We start from the raw sequence: 24693 nt of genomic DNA, 5'->3' as shown, positions 1-24693 counted from the left end.
AAGGGAGGTTGTTGTTGTTTTTTCCACATGAGACAGGGTCCGCCATTTTTTACTCATTTATGGCATATGATAGTGGTAGTTAATATGCCTACGCAGCTGTTTGCTATTTGTCTTTTGATAATGTGTTGTGCAAATACCCTGCTTTCCACTGCATAGCTTTTTTTCTTACTTAAAGATACATTACCCTGCATTACCTCTGCAGTGGACATAGCATACCATATGTGGAAGTTTGAAAATACAAATTTGATAAGATATAGGGGGGAATAAACATAAGCAGAGGCAAAAACTTTGAACATATTTGATCAGTTCAAAATATGTGTTTTAAGGTACTGATTAGAAGTTACAACCGGGGCTGCACATAGTTTAAACGGGTATCGTTGTTTCATGGTAATGTAGCTAGGAGTTGAGCTTTTTTATGATCAGATAGGATATAAGAGTATGTGCATGAAGGGTTAAGATTTGGGAAATATACATTAGTTTGATAAAAACACAAAAAAACTAAAACTTAACTCAAAGTCCAAATTTCCTGAACTTTCATTTGATTTGCAGTCTTCCACAATGGATTTTCCGTTTTGTGGTTTTTTTTTTAACCAATGCTTTCAGCACCAATTTGATCTCAAGTAAATAAATAAAGTCACAAATAATTACCCTCAGATATAAGGTTTAGAGATATGATTTGGTTTTGAAATATCTGTTAAATTAAAAGCATGACCAAATAACATCTTGCATCACTTTCAGTTTTAAAGTTCAAATGAGATTAAAAGGTGATTGTTTAGTTTCTAGAAGACAGCATTTTTATGTCAACATGAAGCCAATGTTTTCTTGTTGTCAAGTTGGAGAAGCCAGTTAAAATAATGATAATAATGATGATCCCAGAGGAAGTGTGGAGAAGTCCAGCACTTGATTTCTCCGTAGACCAAACAAACAGGTTTGATTTTGGTCTGAACCAGCTTCAAGTTTTCTTCAAGGCTTCAGTGTCGAGCCATATTGGAAATGGTCATAATATAGAACAGGTCTTAGTCCTGCAAAATGTAAAAAGGAGTTACAATCATTCAATAGACCAAACTAGACCCCCAGTTCACACCTTTTTGTCTTAAGGTTAATTTTTGTCTTTCCCAAATAGCCACACTTTCAGTTTTTGTCAGTGTTTGGCATATTTTGGGTAATTGCTAGTGTCCACATGCACAAACACTGTACATGGCACATGCACAGATGGCTAGTTGGGACGTGCTTATAGTATAACAGTTACAATCACATGACAGTAAAAACATATTCAGAAGGTGAGAGGAGCAATACAATTTTACAAATTGAGTGTGATTTTTTTTTAAAAACTGTTTTTATGTTTATTGACTGAATGGTTCATAAAAAGTTCCAAATTATAGAGGGAATGATAATAAGTTGCGGTCAAAAATGAATTGATTGTTCAATTCTGTTCATTCAAAATGTGCAGACTGTACAGTGCACAGTTTGCTTGTTTTGTCAGACCAACCATCCAAAACCCAAAGATTTTACACACTAATCTAAACTGGAGAAAAGCACGATGATTGGCCAAGTACTCATTTCCATCTTCAATGTTTGAGATTTTTCCTTGAAAATGACTTAAATGATAAATTAAATGGCTCTATGGGTTACACCCCTGACTTTGACACAGAAGATCGGGGGTTCAACTCCCAGTCATCCCAGAGTGTCCTTTGACAAGGCCCTTAATGCCACCTACATTGATAATTGTAAGTCGCTTTGGACAAAATCGTCAGCTAAATGAATGTAAAAAAAAATAAAATAATAATAATAATCAAAGTATTATAATTGGAGATTATTTTTATGACTGTAGATTAATTGATTAATAAAGGAGTTCATTCTGCAGTAAATAGTTCTTAAATTATAAAAGTTATTTTCGAATAATATTGTGTCAATTGATAATCATTTAAAATAAAATAAAATATCAACCAGTCGTTTCAGTGTGCCCCCTTGTATCAGGAACTGCACTTAAGCCAATGTCATTCTAATTAATAGACAGATCTGTTGCACATGCATCCATTTGTTATTTACATCTGTGGTTTCTCTATAAAGGTCTGTACTAAGGGTTCTGTATTCATGTGTCCGTGTGTGTGAAGGAGAGTGAGTGTGCATGCATGCATGCATGTATGTATGCAGAGGTCATTACAGAGACAGATGACAGAAACAGTTGGCTCTAAATCGGGGGAGAAATAATTAGCTCTCCGAGAGCAAGAGGGAGAGAAGGATGAAAGTGTGTGTGTGTGTGTGTGTGTGTGTGTGTGTGTGTGTGTGTATGTGAGAGAGAGAGAAAGATTTGTACCTTGATTAAAAATGAGGCAATTGTCTGGCAGACTTCAGTGTGAAAACTGGCACTGAATACAGACATAGTTCAGTCCAAGTCTTTTGTAGACAGTCTAATGCAGTGCTTGTTGTGGATGGCGACAATGCCTTACAGTTGATCTTTGTGATTGCTTCGCACTGTCACTCTCTTAACATACTACTCATAACACTTTCCTCCATCCTGGAAGGAGCCCAGCGCTGAAAGACATAGTGGTGTTAATCTAATCCTTGTACAGTTATAACGTGGTAGTAATGAAAGTGCTTTTTGCTCATTTATTCATTGGGCTGTTTGCTTTGAAGCCTTGATAGACTGTACTGTTTTGGGCTGTCAGATAAAAGTTGACAATGTAAAAATTGTGTTGAAATCGTTGGTCTTCAATCCAAAACAGTGTTCCTATAGTGTGGAGTTTAAAAGAGGTTCACCGATTCAACTGTTTTTCTACTTATAATGATTCTGATACTGATTCCTTTATTTCATGTGAATCATTCTCCTCTGGCCAATATCCACTCAATGAAGTTAAGAACAGATCGTAGCATCCATAACTTTAAGATATGTTGACTAACGGCTGATAGTTAGCATTGACGACCAAACATAGTAAAATGCTTGTTGGCTTATGAGGTTTGTCAGACTATAGACTTAAGCCGTGTTTCCACCAAAAGTACCTGGAACCACAGCTCACTTTGTGGTCCTGAGTGTCTAAACAGGCCACTGTCTTTCTCAGAGGAATCGCTTCTTCTTTCTCCCTTTCTCTTCCTACTAACCACCAATACACACAATTACCCACGTGTTGTCGCACTGTAAGCTAGCTGTAGTTAACGCTATCGCCACGATGCTACATGCTCCATCAACCACCTGGTCCACCATGCGGCACCCCCGTGCACACGTGCCTACACACGCATGCACACGCACAACCATGTACACACACACACACACACAGACATGTTTGTAGGCTAGCATTAGCTATTATCAGGTTGGATTAGCGGTCGCTAACATCACCTAGTGTACACTATCTTGTGCATGCACACACACACACACACACACACACACACACACACTTATGTCAATTTATGCTTTGTGTACAGTTTATGTTTCTAGTTGTAGCTTCTTTTGTTGATCAGTTTAGAACTGAGATTGATTATAGATGTTTGTTTTATTAAAGTACTTTGATAAAGAACTAGTTGTGCTGAAGTTTAATAAACTCTATTATATTTAAAGAGAGGTTGTCTGTGTTATATCGTGCATATTGTGTTGTAAAAACTGCTGATTGCGAGGGTCAGTGCTCGAATTCACACCTTCACTGTTCAACTTATGATCTCAATATCATAAATATTGATATTTTAAGTGAACACCCATTTCAGAATGTACTAATACTAGTACTAATATATGTATGACTATTAATAATGGTCTTTGATAATTATTAATATCTCGCTAATTAATAACTTGCTAATTTCCAAATCTGCTCCTACCCATGTAAAACAACCCATATGAAATATTTTATTTTACGGAATAAACAATGGAGAAAAAAAATATGCTTTTTTGTTTACATTTTTATGTAAAATAAATACTGTTATTTTTGTTATTCAAGTTATACATATTTGTGTTTTATTTTTATGAGAAAAGTTTATAATATCAACTCTCAATTACATTTCTTTGTCATTAAGGTTTGATAACAACATCTTAGGAATCATTGACAAATAAAATGAATATATATATATGTATATATTTCGGCCTATGTATCGTTATTAGAAATCTTGTACTCCTAATATCGATATCACCATCAGCTTTCCAAAAATCCATATCGGTCGGGCTCTAGTTTTTACTAGGGGTTGACAGATTATCGGCCTTACGACGCCGATATTCAACATTTTTATGATTATCTGTATTTGTCTTTTTTTGACGATTTACCGATAAGATAATTTCATTATAAAATGCGCTACTTTGGCTCTGATGCAGCCGCAGTCACTTCTCTGGACTTAATCAATGTCCTGTCCATGTTTGTTTATTAAACTTCATAATAATGCTACTGATAGCACCCTGCAATTTGTGTGTTAAGGTCATGTTGAAAGGTTTTGTGAATTAAACATATGCTTCAAGGCATTTCAACAAAGTTTGAAAGGTTAAGACTTCTGACACTCTTTCCGGCAGACAAATATCGGTTAAAATATCTGTTATCATTCTCTTAGATTAGTAATAATCGGTATGAGTATCAGTCCGGAAAAAGCCATAACGGTTGACCCCTAGTTTTTACAGATAGAAACATCTGTATTCTGAATTGGCAGCAGCAGGGTACAAAGCCTTCACCACCACAACCTGTGCACCATCAGCTGCTGCTTTCCACTATCCACCTACACAGCCCAAAATTTAGATTGAAGTAGAGGGGATGGATAGCAGCATGATACAACATTTACAAATATAGTATAAACAACAGGAAAATCTTGGCTCTATGTTGACCCATACAATGCTCTCTTCCAAAATCTTAACAACCCTCTTGGACTGTATTTTTCAACTGAATGTGGTGCAATGGGTTATTTACTTTTTAATTACAAAAAAAGTACATACATTTAATACATATTCCAAAACCAACTTATGCTCGTTTGCCTGTAATTCAATTCAGTTCAATTTATTTGTATAGCGCCATATCACAACATACATTGTCTCAAGGCACTTTACATAGTGAGGTCAATATTACAATATTACAGGGAAAACCCAACAAATCCCACAATGAGCAAGCGCTTGGCGACGGTGGAGGGAACAAAAATCCCTTTTAACAGGAAGAAATCTCTGACAGAACCGGACTCAGTTGTGGCCGGTCATCGGTCTCGACCGGTTGGGGTGAGGAGAGAAATTGGGATGAGAGGAGAGGTGGGAGGAAAGAGGGTGAGAGGAGAGACAGTAGGAGAGAAGAGAGGGAGAGGACAGTTGTACCACCGCCGCTTTAATCTCTTCTAGACTGATAATCTACATGAAGTTTTTCATTACTCATCTATTCAATTCAATTTTATTTGTATAGCGCCATATCACAACATACATTGTCTCAAGGCACTTTACATAGTGAGGTCAATATTACAATATTACAGGGAAAACCCAACAAATCCCACAATGAGCAAAGCACTTGGCGACGGTGGAGAGAAAAAACTCCCTTTTAACAGGAAGAAATCTCTGACAGAACCAGACTCAGTTGTGGGCGGTCATCTGTCTCGACCGGTTGGGGTGAGGAGAGAGAGGAGGAAGAGAGGAGAGGTGGGCAGAAAGAGGGTGGGAGGAGAGACAGTAAGAGAGAAGAGAGAGAGAGGACAGTTGTACAACCGCCGCTGTAATCTCTACCAGACTGATACTTATAATTAAAAAATACAATTATGTTGTTGTCATTATATAGTGATGATATTAATATTAATATTAATAATAGCAATAATAATAATAATGACGGGTTTGGGTCCTGCAGCTCTGGGGTCAGAGATACACTAGGAGAGATAGAAAACACAAACAGGGTTAGTGACATGTACTGTAAACATATCGGGGGATGGGGGGGGTAGTATAACAGTTGCTTTAATTTCTACCAGACTGATACTTATAATTAGTGAAAACTGATACTTATAAATACAATGATGTTATTAATAATAATGATAGTAATAATAATAATGACGGGTTTGGATCCTGCAGATCTGGGGTCAGATCTACTAGGGGAGAGAGAAAACAGAGTTAGTGACATGTAATGTAGATACATGGGGGCAGAGAGAGAGAGAGAGAGAGATTGAAAAGGTGGGAGAAGGAGAGAGATATAAAGGGAGAGAAAGAGGGAGAAGGAGAGAACGGGAGAGGGAGAAAGATGCTCATGATATAAGTTCCCCCAGCAGTCTAGGCTTATAACAGCATAATAAAGAAATGGTTTATTAAACACCTGAGCAGTTCTAACTATAAGCTTTATCAAAAAGGAAGGTTTTAAGTTTAACTTTAAATGTAGACAGGGTATCTGCATCCCTGACACAAACTGGGAGCTGGTTCCAGAGGAGAGGAGCCTGGTGGCTGAAGGCTCTGCCTCCCATTCTACTTTTACAGACTCTGGGAACCACAAGTAATCCTGCATTTACAGAGCGAAGTGATCTATTGGGATAATATGAAACTAGGAGCTCTGTAAGATATGATGGAGCTTGATTATTAAGGGCTTTGTATGTTAGGAGCAGTATTTTGAATTCTATTCTAAATTTTACAGGAAGCCAATGCAGAGATTCTAACACTGGAGAAATATGATCTCTTTTTCTAGTTCCTGTCAGAACTCGAGCTGCGGCATTTTGGATTAGCTGGAGGCTTTTCACAGACTTATTGGGGCATCCTAGCAGTAATGAATTACAGTAGTCCAGTCTAGAAGTAACAAAAGCATGGACTAGTTTTTCAGCATCCTTTTGAGAGAGGATGTTTCTAATGTTCTTGATATTGCGCAGGTGAAAGAAGGCTGTCCTAGAGACTTGTTTTATGTGTGAGTCAAAGGACATGTCCTGGTCAAAGGTAACTCCAAGGTTTCTCACAGTAGAGCTGGAGGCCAAGGTAATGCCATCCAAAGTAACTATATGATCAGATAATGTTTCTCTGAGGTGTTTAGGGCCGAGTATAATGACCTCAGTTTTTTCTGAGTTTAGAAGTAAAAAATTATAAGTCATCCAGGCCTTTATGTCTTTAAGACAATCCAGAAGTTTGTCGACCTGATTAGTTTCATCTGGCTTTATAGATAAATACAGCTGGGTATCATCAGCGTAGCAATGGAAATTGATGCGGCGTTTTCTTATAATATTGCCTAAAGGAAGTATATATAGAGTGAAAAGTATCGGTCCCAGTACAGAACCTTGTGGTACTCCATGTCTCACTTTTGTATGCATGGAAGATTTGTTATTAACGTTAACAAACTGAAATCTATCAGATAAGTAGGACTTAAACCATTCTAGTGCTGTTTGTTTAATCCCAATGTGTTCTAGTCTCTGTAACAGAATTTTGTGATCGATGGTATCAAATGCAGCACTAAGATCTAAAAGGACGAGAATAGAAACATATCCACTGTCTGAGGCCATGAGAAGGTCGTTGGTAACCTTCAGTAGTGCTGTTTCTGTACTATGATGTTTTCTAAAACCTGACTGAAAGTCTTCAAGCAGACTATTCCTGTGTAAATAGTCACATAACTGGTTAGCAACAGTTTTTTCAAGGATTTTAGAGATAAAGGGGAGGTTTGATATGGGTCTATAGTTAGCTAAGATATCTGGGTCCAGAGTTGGTTTTTTGAGCAGAGGTTTAACTACTGCCACCTTAAAGGCCTTTGGTACATAGCCTGTCAATATAGATAAATTGATCTGATCTAATATGGAATTATTAATTAAAGGTAATACATCCTTAAATAGCCTTGATGGAATAGGATCTAAAAGACAGGTTGATGACTTGGATGAAGTGACAAGTGAAGTCAGCTCAGCCAGATCTATAGGGGAGAAGCATTCTAAATAAAAATTAGGCGATACTATTGGTTCAGAACCTACAGTACTGGACCATGTGCCATTAGTGGGAAGAAGCTGGTAAATTTTTTCTCTGATGGTAATAATCTTATTAGTAAAGAAACTCATGAAATCATTGCTACTTAGAGTTGGAGGAATAGACTGTTCAGTAGAGCTTTTACTCTCAGTCAGCCTGGCTACAGTGCTGAAGAGGAACCTGGGGTTGTTTTTATTTTCCTCTATTAGTGAAGAAAAATAATTGGTTCTGGCATTTCGGAGGGCTTTCTTATATGTAATTAAACTATTTTTCCAGTCTAGGTGAGAATCATCTAGACTATTGGAACGCCACTTCCTTTCTAACCTACGTGACGTCTGTTTTAAAGCGCGTGTCTGTGCATTAAACCATGGAGCTATCCTCCTCTGTTTGACTGTCTTCTTTTTCAGAGGGGCGACAGTGTCAAGTGTGGAACGTAGTGAGGCTGCTGCACTATCAACAACATCATCAATTTGTATGGGAGTAAAGTTTTGATAACGATCCTGCACTGTATCGACACATGGCACTAGAGTAAATAACGAAGGAACTGTTTCTTTGAATTTACTAACAGAGTTTTCTGATAGACACCTGCTGTAATAGAACTTTTCTCCAAATTCAGTAAAGTTATTAATGGAGAATTCAAATGTAACTAAGTAGTGATCGGACAGAGGGTTTTGAGGAAATACTATAAGATTGTCAATGTCTATGCCATAGGTCAGAACGAGGTCGAGGGTGTGATTAAAACAGTGAGTGGGTTTGTTTACATGTTGAGTAAAACCAATTGAGTCTATGAGCGAATTAAAGGCAGAACTAAGACTGTCGTTGGCAACATCCACATGAACGTTGAAGTCACCCACTATAATAACTTTATCTGTGCTAAGCACCAACTCAGATAAAAAGTCTGAAAATTCAGATAAAAATTCAGAGTAAGGGCCTGGTGGTCGATAAACAACGACTACAATAACTGGTTTTTGACAATTCCAGCTAGGGTGAAGGAGGCTAAGAGTTAGGCTTTCAAATGAGTTAAAACTATGGTTAAGTCGAGCGTTAAGCAATAAGTCTGCTTGGTAGATTGCTGCTACTCCTCCTCCTCGTCCTGTGGTCCGAGGAATATGAGTATTATTATAAGAGGGAGGTGTTGATTCATTTAAACTAACATATTCTTCTGGCTGTAGCCAGGTTTCAGTCATACAGAATAAATCAACGTGCTGATCAGTTATCAGATCATTCACTAACAAAGATTTAGATGGGAGTGACCTAATATTAAATAATCCACATTTTATTGTTCTATTGTTAGGTTCATTTATAGGCTTTGTGTTGATCTTTATGAGATTTGTGTGAATTACACCTCTTTTATTTCCCTTTGGATTAGATAGTTGAAGTGGTCGTGGGGCAGAAACAGTTTCTATGGGGTTTTGTGGGGGTGACTGCTGTAATAGAAGCGCAGAGAAGCGTGTAAGACTGCAACTCTGCTTCCTGGTCCCAACTCTGAAAAGTCACGGGGTTGACCGTCTAGGTAACCGAGTCAGGTTTCTACAAATGAGAGCTGCACCATCCAAAGTTGGATGAATGCCGTCTCTCCGCATCAGACCAGGAATTCTCCAAAAGGTGCGCCAGTTATCTATGAAGCCCACATTGTTATCTGGACACCACCTCGACAACCAGCGGTTTAGTGATGATGTACGGCTATACATGTCATCACTGTTCAAGTTGGGCAGGGGTCCAGAGAAATCTACAGAGTCCGACATTGTTCTTGCAAAAGTACACACCGAATCAATATTCGGTGTGTTCATTCTATATTTAATTTTTTTAAACTTCATAAAGATACTTCCAAGATGTTTTGTGTAAAACTGAGAGCAACACCAAGGGCCTTCGAGGAGCGAGGGGGAGAGGAACAGAGTCCAAAATTGTAGACCATAGTCATTTGTAATATTAATTACACTGATGCTACAAAGACATACAAAAGCACAGGGATCCAGGAGACGGCTGACCTTTCGGATTGGTATAAAATTCCTTACGATGTGAGTATTGTCAGAAGTAATATTCAAATTAATGTTGTTAAAAGACAAAGAAAATATCTTTTGAATTTTGCTTTGTTTCCTTATATCAACATCAAAGGTCGACCAAAGCTGTATATCCTAATACGTTCAATTCATCATCTAGGTTCTTTTTTTTGAGATGCATTACTGTGGTCTATCGGGTTCAGTCAGTGAAGTGCATCTTATTCATGAAGCTCATTCTCTTTTCTATTCTGTATAGGTTTGCTGGCCAACATTGGTTAGCTCAGTTCTTCAGAGTTTGAACTTGCAACATGAAAAATGTGTTTTCAATGGGCATTTCAGCCCTGATAGCTTCTGCTGTACCATTAGCCCGCTGGCCTCTCCACCTCCCATTATGCATAATGCAGGTTGGAAATGCCTCTCTTAACTCGCAGAGCACCTCTCAAATCCCTCAGAGGCCAATAGCTGGAATGACAGATCGGAGGGAGCGTCGGCATGGCATTTAAGGCTGCTAACGAGATAAAGCGCCCGAGATTGGCACCTCTCGCCCGCTCGCCTCTCCTCCGCCCTGCTCAATGTCATCTGTGCGGCTCAAGAGCTTTAGAGGAGAGGCGTCAGAAGTGGGGGCCAAGAGCCAGCTTGGCTTTATCCCTCTCTTACCCCTTCTCAGTGTCCCCCTCTTTTCCTTCCTGCCTCAATTCCTCCCACTATCGGCACATAATTAAAAGCACTGGGCTGGGTGCCCAAGTGGCTGAAGGCTATGAGTCACTCCCCATGCCTGGAAGAATGGCGGAAAAATCACCTGTGGGAGGAGGAGGGTTAGAATTTCTCTCTCCCCTCACACCTGAGTTAATTTGGGGGGACCCTATTACTAGGCCTTCCAATTACCCTGTCCCGCTGGCCTGAATTTATTTGTGCCGCTCTTCCACCACCATAAAATTCTAACTTTGCGTAATAATTTTTTGCTCGATGCAGTCCAACCCAAGGTTAATAGCCGCCTAGCTGACTTTGAAAAGGCTGAAGGATGCTGCTGCTGCTCCTCCTCCTCCTCCTCCTCCTTATGCCCCTCCTTTTATCCTCTTGTTCAGCCTGTAAATGTAGTACAGGCAAGGGGAGTGGATGCCTGGCAGGAGTTATTGTCCAGTGCGACCCCATTAACGGTCCCCCGAGGTGCTCTAAGTGTCTCTCTTAGGGGTGAAACTGCCATATATTGTCTGATCAAACCTTGAGGCCCTCACTCTTTTATTGCATGGTGGGCCCTGAACTGCATTCAGTCGAGGGCCCTCATAGAATAGATTTCCATCTAATGAAAAGAGCTTATGAAGGAGTTTCTATTCACTTCTTATGGATAAAAGTTGAGCTTGTTTGTACAACCTCAGTCCTGCAGTCCATGCAGCTGTTGATTGTGTTTTCAAGGAGAAGGTGCTCACTGCAGAACCATTTGGCTAATCCAGCTCCACCTCTAGGTCCAGCCCCACCCCCCTCGTAAGGCACAAGCGCACTACTTGGACGAATGCGCCCTTCAAGCCCCGCGCAACGAAAGATACACCGGTGGATCCTTCCCGGCCTGGGCTCCAGACTCGCGGCGGTTTCGAAGGGAAGAGAAAAACACTTTTAGATGTAAGTATCAGGGTTCAAAAATATACAAATCTGATGTTTAGCTAGCTAATGGTACATATGTTTACTAAGCCGAGCGACCTTAAAACGTGATTCTTGCTGTTAAATATTTTTTTTTGTTAAGTTGTGTGACAGTCGCGGAGCTGCTGTATCAGACGGATGAATATTCCTATCACATTAGAAGTGTAACGTAATTATACATTTATTACTGGGAAACCAGACCACGGATATGTTGCTGCTTTTGTTGGTGATGTGAATAAAACTGACTCAGTTGTTTTGTTTCAGGTCGCGAGGAGCAGACTACTCACTTCATACAACTGGGCTGCTTTAAAGAAAGGAGAAGAAAAACTGTTCAATAAACAACCAGATATTAATTTCTGCAGTAAAATGGTCCCTGTCAGTGTTTTACAATTATACATATATAGTTTAAAAAAATATATTACTTATACATTCATGAGCATGTTGCAATTTACTGGTGCTGGTGTTTTGAAGTTTAGCCGATTTTAACTGCTTTCTACTCTGTTGGTGCGTAATCCTACAGCAATGCAACATATTCTATAAAATCATCATATTAAGATCAATACATTGCATGGTTTCTCTGATCAAACCTATACTTATCTAAGCTAAACTTTTTTCCCCATTAGCAAAAACTGCGGCAACTTTCCACCCTTGTACAATGTGCCTGCAACTATACTGAATTAAATTTAAAGGATTGAAACTTCAGATACATGATGGCAGCACACATACTTCACGTCAGCAGAATGTGAAATTTGCTGGGTCAAAGGAGAAATCCATTTGAAAATGTATCGTGAAGAAATGTTTCAACATTTTGAGGAATATACTTGATCGCTCTCTCTCCAGAACTTACCCTTTAGACAAAACTAGGCGAAGGTATTTCCCTCTGCCTCCAGTGTTTATGCAAAGAGAGGACAATCGTCCCCAGGTTCCTATATCCACCTCACAGCCGTTCACCACGTGTTCTTTGTTAAATGTCCCATTCATGTACTTAACCGATAATTTCCACACTTTGTAAACCAATAATTGGAATAGATTACACTTGGCTAAATACAATCTTGGCTAAATCATCATCTGCTGTCAAATGTGTGCTTACAAGAAATGTCTCTTTGAAAAAGTACACAATTAAAGGCCTTTCACAGAAATACTGTCTTTGTTTATACACCCACTCTCATACCCTCTTAGCAGGGCTAATTGTCTTTAAAAAGAGAAAAAACAAGGAAAAAATGGAATGAGCTTTTTATTGATTTTCTTTTTGTCATACCTTTTCCTATGACTCCCCCAACATGTCATGTGCAGAACTCCTATCAATGGAATGTGACTTCTTAAAGTGCCTTAGTTATCACTTCAAAGGCCAAATCAAGATGAAAAGTCTTTGGCTGTATGAAATTGATGGAGGGGAAAAGGACCAAAGTGATGCCTGTCTTGAAATTACATTTCCTGTGATATTAAAACAGGAACATTCCTCTTTCCGGGGGAATCAGAGGAATGAGTGGAGCTTTGAACTTTGGTTGGTGTGTGTGGACGGAGGTGCATGCATTGTTTTCTTTTAGCTCCAGCTTCATCCTCAACACATCTCTCATCTCTGTTACTTACAGATCCACATCATTGACTTTGATGATGAGAATAACATCATTAATAAGAATGTCCTTCTGCACCAAGCCGGGGAGATATGGCACATTGGCGCCAGTCCAGCAGATAAGGCCGTGCTTACCACCTGCTATAACAAAAGTGAGTCCTACTGTTTCCTTATGTCTCTTGCTCATGTTTCACTTTCTTTTCCTTATGTTTTTTCTGTCTTTCTCTGTTTTTGCATATGCTTGTTCTTCTTTTCCTACACATTTCATTCTCCTAATGACCTTATACTTACCTCGGGATGATTTGCGACTCCGAACATGTAATGCTGTCTAACAGATAACCTGTCCTCACAAGGCTGATAGTAGTGGCTGTGTTAGAAGTCATGTCCAGACTCTGATAGAATGTGTGGACATGACAACCCACATTAAGCTGCGGACCTTTGGGGACAGAGCCTTCTGTGATGCAGCCCCTACCCTCTGTAACTGCATCCCCTCAGAAATCTGAAATGCCACTTCTCTGGACATCTTCAAAAACTCTTCAAAACCCATCTGTTCACCAAGGCCTACATCCCCCATGACTTTTGTTTACTTGTGCGTATATGTTTTATTTCATTTGTTTTGAATTGTAAAGCGACCTTGGGTCCCTTTGAAAGGCGCTTTATATAAAATGGCTAGAGTTGTTATTATTATTATTATTATTATTATTATTATTATTATGGAAAAAAGCAGCTGCTGCAAAGTCACAGTCTGGCAGGAAAAAAAATCCTTGAAGGTCACATAGATGTCATCTGTGCTTTTATGTAAGATTTTTCTTCTTATTGCATTAGTGTGATGCACTGCTGCACTTTTTCTTACAATTAAAACAGGAAACTATCTACAACAGAACAGCCCATGGCAGTTATAATCAAAAGGGAAGTCCATTAAGATAATGTGACAGAGTGCACTTTTAAGTGGTGCGCATGTCATCCTCCTTACATTCACATTCTCGCACAGGTGAAACCGACACGTGTGTTATTCTTTAGCAATGATGGAGTGGTTAGAACCAGAGGAACCAGTGTCAAGGACCCATGGCTGTAATCTTTTTTCTCCCAACCGTAATTCTTCCAGTCAACAAACACTGTCAAAGCTTTGACAAAAAATACTACTTAAGAGTAAAAGGGTGATATTGATATAGTTTTCTATAGCAGCTTTATCCCAGTTATCCCAATATGTGAAAATAAATTAAGATTTTAAGATTTTATTAGGATTGCTGTGGTCTGGTGTCGAGCATCAGCTTCTCTTCCTAGGGTCCACACTTAACATAAGGAAAAAAAGTAAGATCAGTGAAGACGTCAAAACAAAACTTAAATAAAACCTTTTATAACAAACAAAAACATTATTTCTTCAAACATCTTAGCCAATTATATTTGTATTCACATGCACTATGCTTTATAGATTATCAGTACACATGTAGAAAAGTAATGCATGTATGTTAGGTAGGAGAGCAGGAAGCAGGACCCAAATGCAGGATGTGGCAAAAAAAGGATATTTAATAATAAAAGAAAACAGACTTACAACATCTCAAACCAAAACGAACAGAAGACGCCGACCAGGGAACATATCAGGAGCAGACATCACAGTACAGACTGGGGAAAAACAACAGACGATCTGACACAGACAAAGGGAAGCACAGAGACTAAATACACACACGGTGGGCAGGGCAAATTGAACATAGGTGAGACACATTAGGAACAGGTGCAGACAATCACAGGGGCAGGAGATACAGGAAAACAAAGTGAACAGACACGAGCCAGGGAAACAGGAAGTACAAAAACTAATACAAAATAAAACAGGAAATACAAAACACAGAATCATGACAGTGGCAGGAGACACGAGGAAAAACAAAGTGAACAGACACGAGCCACGGAAACAGGAAGTACAAAAACTAATTCAAAATAAAACAGGAAATACAAAACACGAGAACATGACAGAACCCCCCTCTCAAGGACCGAATTCCAAAGAGTCCAAAAAAAAAATAAAAAAATACACAGAGCAGGGTGGGTGGAAGGGGGCCAGGACGGATCCGAAAAAAAATGTCACAGGGGAACTGGACAGGGGTCTTGTTGGGGGGTTTCAGCAGGCGTAGGAGCTCTTGGGGACACCCCAGACCTGGTAGGCAGGCATAACAGTTCTGGGGGACGGCCAGGAGGCTGGGTAGGAAGGCATGACAGCTCTGGGGGACGGCCAGGACGGCTAGGAGACTGAAACCGTCCTGGCCGTGGCAGGACTGTAAAAACCACGTCCAATCAGAAGGTTTTGTCCAAAGAAAATGATTGGATAAACCTGCTTTCTCCCTGCCTGCGCGCACTCCGCTCGTTCGCTACACAGTGGGGCGTGTGACCAGTCTCCAACAATGCAAACAAATGCAGCAGAGGCTACAGAGCTACAGGAAGTACAAAAACTAATTCAAAATAAAACAGGTAATACAAAACACGGAATCATGACAGTGGCAGGAGACACGAGGAAAAACAAAGTGAACAGACACAAGCCAGGGAAACAGGAAGTACAAAAACTAATTCAAAATAAAACAGGAAATACAAAACACGAGAACATGACAATATATATATATATATCCCAATAGATATTTGTTGAGGTCAGTATGTTACTGTTCAAACCATCCTATATCTTTATACAGTATTTTGTCCTCCAACTCATATGACCAACTATGTAGTATGTGGTAAAAATTACCAAATCGAACACTTCCCTAAAATAGCGCCTCTACCAGTGACGGGAGGTACACAACAAATACATTTCACCTCAGAGCATCTTGGGCCTTTATTTGCTTTACCATCGCATGGTTGATGAGCTGGTGAAGGTAAGGGTGATGGTTAGGGTGTAATGGCAGACAATCAGCTAGATGACTTAACAGAATATAATCAAATCCATTTAAAAACACAAACTTGACGGCCAGGTCCAGTGCTGACCTCTAGAGGCTGTGTACATAACTACCGCTAGAGGTCTGCGGTCTTTAAAAGGACCACATACTAAGTAATATGCTGCTTCAAAAACCTTTTGAACGAACATCGAACATAAACAGGAATTGTTAGTAAGGGGTGGGAATTTTTGGTTGTCTCACGATTCAATTCGATTCCGATTCCGATTCTTGGGGTCGCGATGTGATTCCGAATCGATTTCCGATTCAAACGATTAACTTTTCAAGATCAATTTTTGATTTAGTACATGCTTCAGGATCTACTCTAGTCCTCTGTTAGCTAATAACTATTTACTTTGAAAAATCTGACTCTGAAACAGTCCTGGCCGTGGCATGACTGTAAAAACCACGTCCAATCAGAGGATTTTGTCCAAAGAAAATGATTGGATAAACCTGCTTTCTCCCTGCCTGCGCGCACTCCGCTCGTTTGCTACACAGTGGGGCGTGTGACCAGTCTCCAACAACGCAAACAAATGCAGCAGAGGCTACAGAGCTACAGGTACAGCTAGCAGACAAGTTGCTACGTTGAACTAAAGAAGAAAACAGTTGCAGAAAGGCAGAGAAAGTGCCTACAACAGCTTCCGGTCGCAACAGAAATACAGCATCTGACACAGCTACAAACAAAAAGAGGTTGATACTACAAGGAGTAAACAGAGTAAACATCGGTTTTGCTCTTCAACGCTGACATCAATTCCGGGAGGAGAAGAGGTGAAAGGTAATTATCTGCTTTGTTTTGGGTGAAAGCGGTTAATGTTCTTTAAGTGTTTAACCAACATAACTGTTAGATAGCTTGTGTGTGTATTAGCCAACAGCAAGTTAGCTTCGCTCTAGGACATTAGGTAAGTTAGCTAATGCTACTGTTGGTCCTTGATCCCGCCCGTCATCCGGACCGTAGTCGGGGAGCAGGGAGATACTCTCGCCAGGGCCGAAGCAGCCTGCTCCGGGATCAACCCCTTTACTTTTCTCTCAGCGTGGTGAATAGACACACAGAGGCTTTTTTTATGTGGGACAGAGCATTGCTGCATTATTGTTGAACTGACATAGACTGGACATTCCCCGCAGATCTCCTACACACATGCACCGCGCTTCCAGCCACTCCTCTCTCTCTCTCTCTCTCGTCACTCTCGCTCCACCCACGTACACACACACACACACACACACACACACACACACACACACACTGCGCACAAACTCCACGCACTGCCCTATTCACAACGGGCATTACGCCACTCACACAACACTACAATGGCAATTACCACATAATTCCACTCAAGCATAGCAACATACACATGGATATAGATACAGTTTCCGTTTGCAATGAGTCCAGTTGAGGGGGGTCAGTATAACCAGTAGATTTCCAGTACATTTCAAGGGTGGTTGCTGACAAAGTGCAGCTTTTCATTGCAAACACGTAGTAGTCCATTTGTTGAGTGTGCACACATCATAGTAGAGCAAAAAGGAAACCTGAAAAGGAATTAATAACACCCATTATACAGGCTATGATTTATCATAAACTTTGACCTAAATGTCTAGGCACAGTAAATCAAACATCCTCCATTCACTCTAAATTTCACATTTAACTGAAAAATGTAGCAAATGCAGTTTTTGATCACAGTCTTATGTCAATCATACCACTACTACTCAAGTTTCGCCATTTTCTTACTTTTTAAATGAACATTAAGCGAAATTTAGCTCGGACAGTGAAAATAGTACAAAAAATTAACCCACATTTCTTTTATATATAAACTTTAAGTGGAACTTAATGTGACCAGTACAAAAGAGTGTAAACAATTAACTCCTTTTTTTTTTTTTTTAAACCATTTCCTTTGAACAGTCCATAAAGTGTCACACTTGTCGAGTCACCCACTCACCAAACCGGGCCGGCGGTTTCCGTGTCCGGCTCGACTTTCGAGAGCAATGGCTCTGATGCGGTTGCTCCGCTACACTACCCCCACTATCCCGGAGGCCCCCAGGAGAACGAGAGGTGGAGATGTGTGAAGAATCAGCAACAGGAATGTCATTTGCTGGATCAGATGGGATGAAACCTTGTAGGGTGGTATTAAACCTTTCGACTTGGCCATCTGACTGCGGTCGAGTGGTGTGGTGTGGTGTGTGTCTTGTCTATACCGAATAGATTGCACAACATGTCTTCGTGGCTGGGTTGTGTCGGGAGACTGTTACCAATGAGGGGTGCTCACTGCTGGCCTCCATCCATGAATTAATGGGTGCAATGTCGGGATCGTTTGTCTGAGCCTGTTGTAACTTGTCCAGAGACCAGCCACTAAACAGGTCAGCTTTATAGGTCTGGGTTTGGTAGAATCTCTCAGGGGGCTTAACATTGTCCACATCAGCAGGCAAACATTTCATCTACCCCCACTAGACTCACTGCCGCGGGAGCTGAGTATCCTCCCACCCTCACTGGACGCAGCATCACCTGGATAATGTCGGAGTCCACTCGCACCGCACTGCCTGGTGACTGATGTTCACTTGGTACAGGGAGGGGTCGGGCAGCTTACATGGACAGAACTGGCGGCAGGGCCACCTGGAAAGGCTGTGAGCATTACTGTGTAACTGCCCTTTCGAGCCACCTGGCAAGTTGTCCCTCAGGTTCCTTCATTCTCGTCAACCACCGGAGGCTGCTGTGGTGAGTGCGCACAGTGAAAGGACGCCCCAGGAGATACTGCCGAAAATGGGACATAAATTCCACCACAGCCAGCAGTTCTTGCCGTGTGGTGCAGTAATTCTGTTTAGTTTTGGACAATATCGACTCCCGTAGGCCAGCACCCTCTCCTCGCCCTGCTGAACTTGCGAGAGGATGGCGCCAATGCCAACGTTGCTTGCGTCAGTGTCCAGAATCATGTCGCCAAGGTTGAGTGGGTGACCCAGGACTGGGGCTGTGGTGAGAAGGCGCTTGAGTTCATCAAAAGCTGCCTGACATTCCTGAGTCCACTGGAACCGGGCATTTTTCTAAGTCAGTGCATGACGGGGCTCAGCTACAGAACCAAAGTCCTTTACAATCCTCCGATAATATGAAACAAGACCGATGAAGCGGCAGAACTCTTGGAGTGATGTCGGGTTTGGCCATTCCTGCACTTTCTGGACTTTGCTGGGATTGGTGGCCACACTGTTTTCCGAGACAATGTGACCCAGGTAGGTCACTTGATGGAGGTAGAGGCAGCACTTTGCAGGTTTCAGTTTTAGATTTGCATGGTGGAGTCGGCTGAAAACCCGATCCAGAAACATCCCTGCCCAGCACGATGATGTCGTCCAAATATACCAGGCAGGTATCCCATTGCATGCCGGCCAAGACGCGTTCCATCAGCCTCTGGAATGTCGCCCATTGTCTGGACCGTAATCGGGGAGCAGGGAGATAGTCTCACCAGGGCTAAAGCAGCCGGCTCCGGGACCAACCACTTTACTTTTCCCTCACACAGCGTGGTGAATAGACATACAGAGCCTTTTTTTATGTGGGACTTGAGCATTGCTGCATTTATTGTGGAACTGACAGACTGGACATTCCAGGTGAGTCAGATTATGATACTGTAGGTTGAGCATGAAGTGCTAACATACTTGTGTGCAAAAGTTACTTTAAAATCCATATGGGAATGTTGTAAAGAGATTCCAAAGTGTATACATTTATGCGAGGTGGGTTGTTGTTGTTGTTGTTGTTTTTTTTTACAGATTCTGAACCTCAGAACTACCTATGATCTACAATATTTATTTAAACAAAGTCATATCACATCCATATGAAAGTGTAGCTGGTCCGCCAACAATAACAAATCACTAAAACAATTATCCTTGGCTACCACAAAGGGTGACATAGAAAACTGTTTGTCACTTCAGATAATACGGCTGTAGTGTTGTTGATTTATTGTGATATTCTTTCTACAGTACCATTGACTAAGAGTGGACGACAGCACAGCCTGACCCGTCAGCCGACAGACCTGCTTTGACACAAAAGAGCTAGCAAACCCTGTGCAGAGACCATTTCTTCCTTTTTTGTACATGTGTTGTTTATGATGATATATATATATATATTTGCTATATAAGACGATTTTCCAAAAAAATAAACAGGTGTCATGACACATTGTATTCTCATTATTTGTGCAGCTTGTAAAGACGTAAATGTAATGGCTGGTTTGTTTATCCTGTGAGTATAAGGAAAAGGCTTTGAACATTTGAAAGATTTTTATTCAAACTATTTAGAGCAGGTTATGCAGAACATAAAGAAATAAAAAAACATTGGTAGTTCACAAAATACTCTGTGGCAGCCTGGACACACAGTAGTCATGAAATTGCCCACAGCACTTCGTTTCCATGTCTGTGGGCAGTTCTGGCAGACACAAGTAGGATGACCTGCAACGGGACAGCACGGTGGAGGAACATCTGCTGATGTCAGGTGTAGTAAGTGAAGCAGGCTTTTGTCACGTCACTGCTCCAAGCTTAGTCCTCAAATTCTGGCCCATGTTATGAGTCCTATACAAAATCCACCTTCATTGTGACTGAGAGTAACAGAAAAAAGGGCAGAAAGCTACGAAGTTGCTGCAGCTGTTTGGTCATCCCACAATATGGCTGAATTGCCGTGAAGTTTAAAAATAAAAACTCAAAACAAACTTTGGCTGTGTAGTAAAGCTAACCTTGCTTATGGTTTAGGTTTTGCTGCAGGAGCCTGTTGCTAGCTAGCCAGCAACAAGTTACTGCATCAGACCTCTATTTTAAGCCCACCAACAATAGCCATGTTTCATTGTTTACATTTATTAAGATAATGTCAGGTGTTTTCTTACTTGTGAATGAGCCTCGAAAAGTCGGTAAGCGATGTTGTGCTCTGCTCCAGGCTTCTTCCTCCGATGCAGTCAGGCAGCAGTGCGCTTTCACGTATTGTGGGGGGAGTGGCTTTGGACAGAGGTCTGAAGGAAGCTTATTTTAAACTAGCTTTTGTACATAAGTATGTTACCACTTCATGCTCAACCTACAATATCGTAGGCCGGCTCACTTGGTCCTCTGCTGACTTGCTTCTCTAGCCTCTGGGTGGTTGGGGGAGGGACACCTGACAGAACCCCATGTTGAGGGGGAATGTCTGGTCTCAGTGCTCTGGTCTGTGCAATCCCAGACATAGCAGACAACCTTCAGTGTGTATAACCTAACTTCTGTATGTAAAACTTGCCGTACCTGGTATAAGAGAAAGGAGGTCAAATGTTCATATTACCTTACATAAAACAGTACTTTGCATTTCCATGTAAAATGCCATCAACACACTAAATCTCCACCATGCATTTTGTTGTTATTACAAAAACAAAACAAAGTAGCTGTACGACATTTGCTCACAACCACAGTGATGACACACAGGCAGCGTAAGCTGTATCTAAATACAAGCTAACGTAGCGTTAGCTAAACTTACCTAGTGTCCTACAGCGAAGCTAACTTGGAGCTGGATAATACATACACAAGCTATCTAACAGTTATGTTGGTTACACAATTAACTGCTTTCACCCAAAACAAAGTAGATAATTGCCTTTCCCCCTCTTATTCTCCCTGAGTTGACGCCAGTGTTGAAGAGCCACACCGATGTTTACTTCTTGTAGTATCCAACCTCATTTTGCCGTCTCAGATACTGCCTTTCTGTTGCGACCGGAAGCTGTTGTAGGCACTTTCTCTGCTGTTCTGCAACTCTTTCATTCTTGAGTTTACTGTAGCAACTCATCTGCTAGCTGTAGCTCTGTGGCTGTAGCTATGTAGCTGTAGCTATGTAGCTGTAGCTCCTGCTACGTTTGTTTGCCTTGTAGAAGACTGGTCACGCGATTTTTTCAGACCGAACTTTGTGTTGTACATGGATTTTTCGTGGCATTCCTGCCACGGCCACAGATGAGCGATATTTTTCCTTTCAATGTCAGATAATTTATTCATCGCTATCAGTATGTTTTGCAAACCTTGCATATTGAATGAGTCATGTCCCGCTCTGTCTTCCTCGGGAGGTTGTAAAATCCAAAGTGTGCCCCAAACACTTGCCTTCATGACTGGATTTCTTGCTGCTCCATTTGGCATTTTAAAGAGTCAAACTAAGAGCTAGCGTTAGCAGTGACTGACTAGCCAGCAACGGTGTCTATGGAAGAAACAAAGCCCGCGGGAAAAAGAGTTTGTAAACATTTATTTGGAAGTTATGAATCAATTTAGAATCTAAGAAGATAAGAATCACAATTTTTACATGAATCAAATTTTTTTGCCCACCCCTTTATTTTTATAGCCCCTGATGAATTTTCACAATTCTGCAAAAACCCAACTACAGAGAAGAACATAGACTGAGAACAGCCACCAGTACTATGACCATTGACCACTCAAAGATAAAGTGAATAATGTTGACAATATCGTAACATAAGCACATGTCAAGGTCTGTGATATATTAGACGGTATGAGGACATTTGGGCCATACGCAACTTTGACGAGGGCCTAGTAGCAGTGGGCACATGAATGCTCTTCAGTGAAGCACCGCCACAAAACTCCAAGTTAGAGATCTTATGTTAATGTGAGAAATTGGTTCATTAGTGGCTCACAACAGTCTTGGTAATTAACGGAAAACACTGGCATTTCCAGCTGCGATGAATCTCCAGACTTTTATCATCACCGCAAGTGCGTCCCTGCAAACTAGGCACACAGGCTTTTCTTTTACTTCAAAATGATTGTAAATTATTGTTTTATAATTCCACTTCTACTTTTCTTTCCTTGAAAGTCACCATGATGCTTGACAGCAATAACAAGTAACTGCTTCTTATGTGCTGTGTTCCCCCTGACTGTGACTTGAAGGGCAAACAGTTGGAGAGGAGTATTATTTGCTGTCTCAGTGTACACTCCAGGGTTTCCCCTACTGTTATAACACTGGAGTGTAGCGCCAACACCTGAACTGAATTAACAGGAAAAAAAATCTGGTGAGAGATAATGGCATATTGGTCCTAATGTAAAAAAGTGGGTTGTGTCTTATCACAGGACATTCAAATGTTCACATTCATTAAAACAGAGAGTGTCAGTGTTACATTATGGGTGGTTTGTTGCCTTATTATGTTGCAGTCTGACAGTCAGAAAAATGTTGACCATCAGAGAAAGTAATTAGGTGATGGGTATGAGAGTGACAGATTAACTGCCTTGCTGCAGTAACTCAGTCAGCTGACTAGTGGCTGTCAACAGAGGTCCAACCAAACAAAGATTTTCGAAAGCAGCCAAACACTGTTACATTGTAGGATGGTAATTGGAAGATGATAAAATTTAAGTTCTATCTACTCACAAAGAGTCTTGTTATTCAATTGTTATTTTGTATGGCACACAGTGTTATCAATTTAAAACAGGACGTACTGTAGCCCTCAATTCCCTCAGCAGTTTTGCTCTGCCTCTTGCTAATATCCCTGTGAGTGCCCTGTGAAAAACAACAACTTGTGTTGTGTTTTTATAAATATTGTAATGATAATGGTCCAAAATATTGTGAGGATCCAGACTACTGGTGGCGTAATGGTGTTGAGAATGTTTTCGTGGCACATTTTGGGTCCCTGATTACCAATCAATCCTGGTTTAAATGCCTCAGCCTATCTGAGGATTGTTGCTGACCATGTGCATCCCTTTATCGCCGCAATTTACCATCTTCTAATGGCTACTTCCAGCATGATAATGCAAGATATCACAAAGCAACAGTCGTCTCAAAGTGGTTTCAGGAACATGGCAGTGAGTTAAGTGCACTTCAGTAGCCTCCCCACGTCCCCAGTCTGAATGCAAAAGAAAACCTTTGGGATTCGGTAGAATAGGAGTTTTGCAACTTTAGCGTGCATCTGAAAAATTAAGAATTGTTTAGAAAGGTAGATCACACTTCCTGAAAGGGCTTGAGCTAAAGACTTGGGTGTAGAACAGTGGCTAAAATTATTGTTAATGAGGGTCTTCACAAGTATGCAGCTAAATGCGTGTGTGTCTGAGGTTGCAGCACACAGGAGCAGACAACCAGGACACACACACACACACACAAACAGCACCTCCATCACCCTTTTCCCTCGCTCGCTCTCTCTTCTCTCACCGTCTCTCGCTCTCTGTCAGGGGATTTCTACATGCTTGAGTTCACAGGATGACAGCCACTCTCGACCGAGCTGAGTCTCCGACAGCCCACCACACAATGCTGCTCACACCACACACCCGCACAGATACAGTATATACAGTACATACCCACATACACGAGTGCATTACAACAATATTTCCATACCACCTCCCACCGGTGCTCCAGTATGTGGGTAAGATAGGGCTTTTGTTGAAGATGATTACTTGCCCACATACTCCAAGTACAAGGTTGTCTAAAACCTCTCAACAGCCAGTGGACTCGCACCACATTGCTTTTTAATTTGACAAATAAGCTTAACGCCAGTGTTTCATAGCCCAACGCCTGCCCAAACACTGTCAGTAGCTTCACCAAAAAGAAATTAGGCTCTTTTTCTCTCTCTCTCTCTCTCTTATAGGTTATGCCCTCCAGCCTCAAAGTTTTATTTCCAATTACTGTATCAGTTCTACATTTACTCCACTGCTTCCAATTAGCAACTCTGGCTCTGGTTTGCATGTGCCAAAATAACTCATTTGTGATGTGGATTGAAAGGAGGCACACACACACACACACACACACACACACACCCATACTGACTCTGTTTGCGT

The 24693-nt window shown here is 41.0% G+C and overlaps 1 protein-coding gene across 2 annotated transcripts in view; it reads left to right on the top strand.

Annotated features, from left to right (window-relative positions):
• Positions 1-24693, top strand: part of eipr1 (EARP complex and GARP complex interacting protein 1) — a 72635-nt gene that overhangs the window by 542 nt on the left and 47400 nt on the right. For both annotated transcript variants that reach the window (XM_035611537.2, XM_035611536.2), the window contains exon 3: positions 13074-13206. In XM_035611537.2, coding sequence (XP_035467430.1) covers positions 13074-13206 — 133 coding nt within the window. The remainder of the gene's footprint in view (positions 1-13073; positions 13207-24693) is intronic.

This window comes from Scophthalmus maximus, chromosome 15 (genome assembly GCF_022379125.1).
Source record: "Scophthalmus maximus strain ysfricsl-2021 chromosome 15, ASM2237912v1, whole genome shotgun sequence".
Taxonomy (NCBI): domain Eukaryota; kingdom Metazoa; phylum Chordata; class Actinopteri; order Pleuronectiformes; family Scophthalmidae; genus Scophthalmus; species Scophthalmus maximus.
The sequence above is the reverse complement of the archived record's forward strand: the minus strand, read 5'-3'. Positions and strand labels throughout refer to the sequence as shown.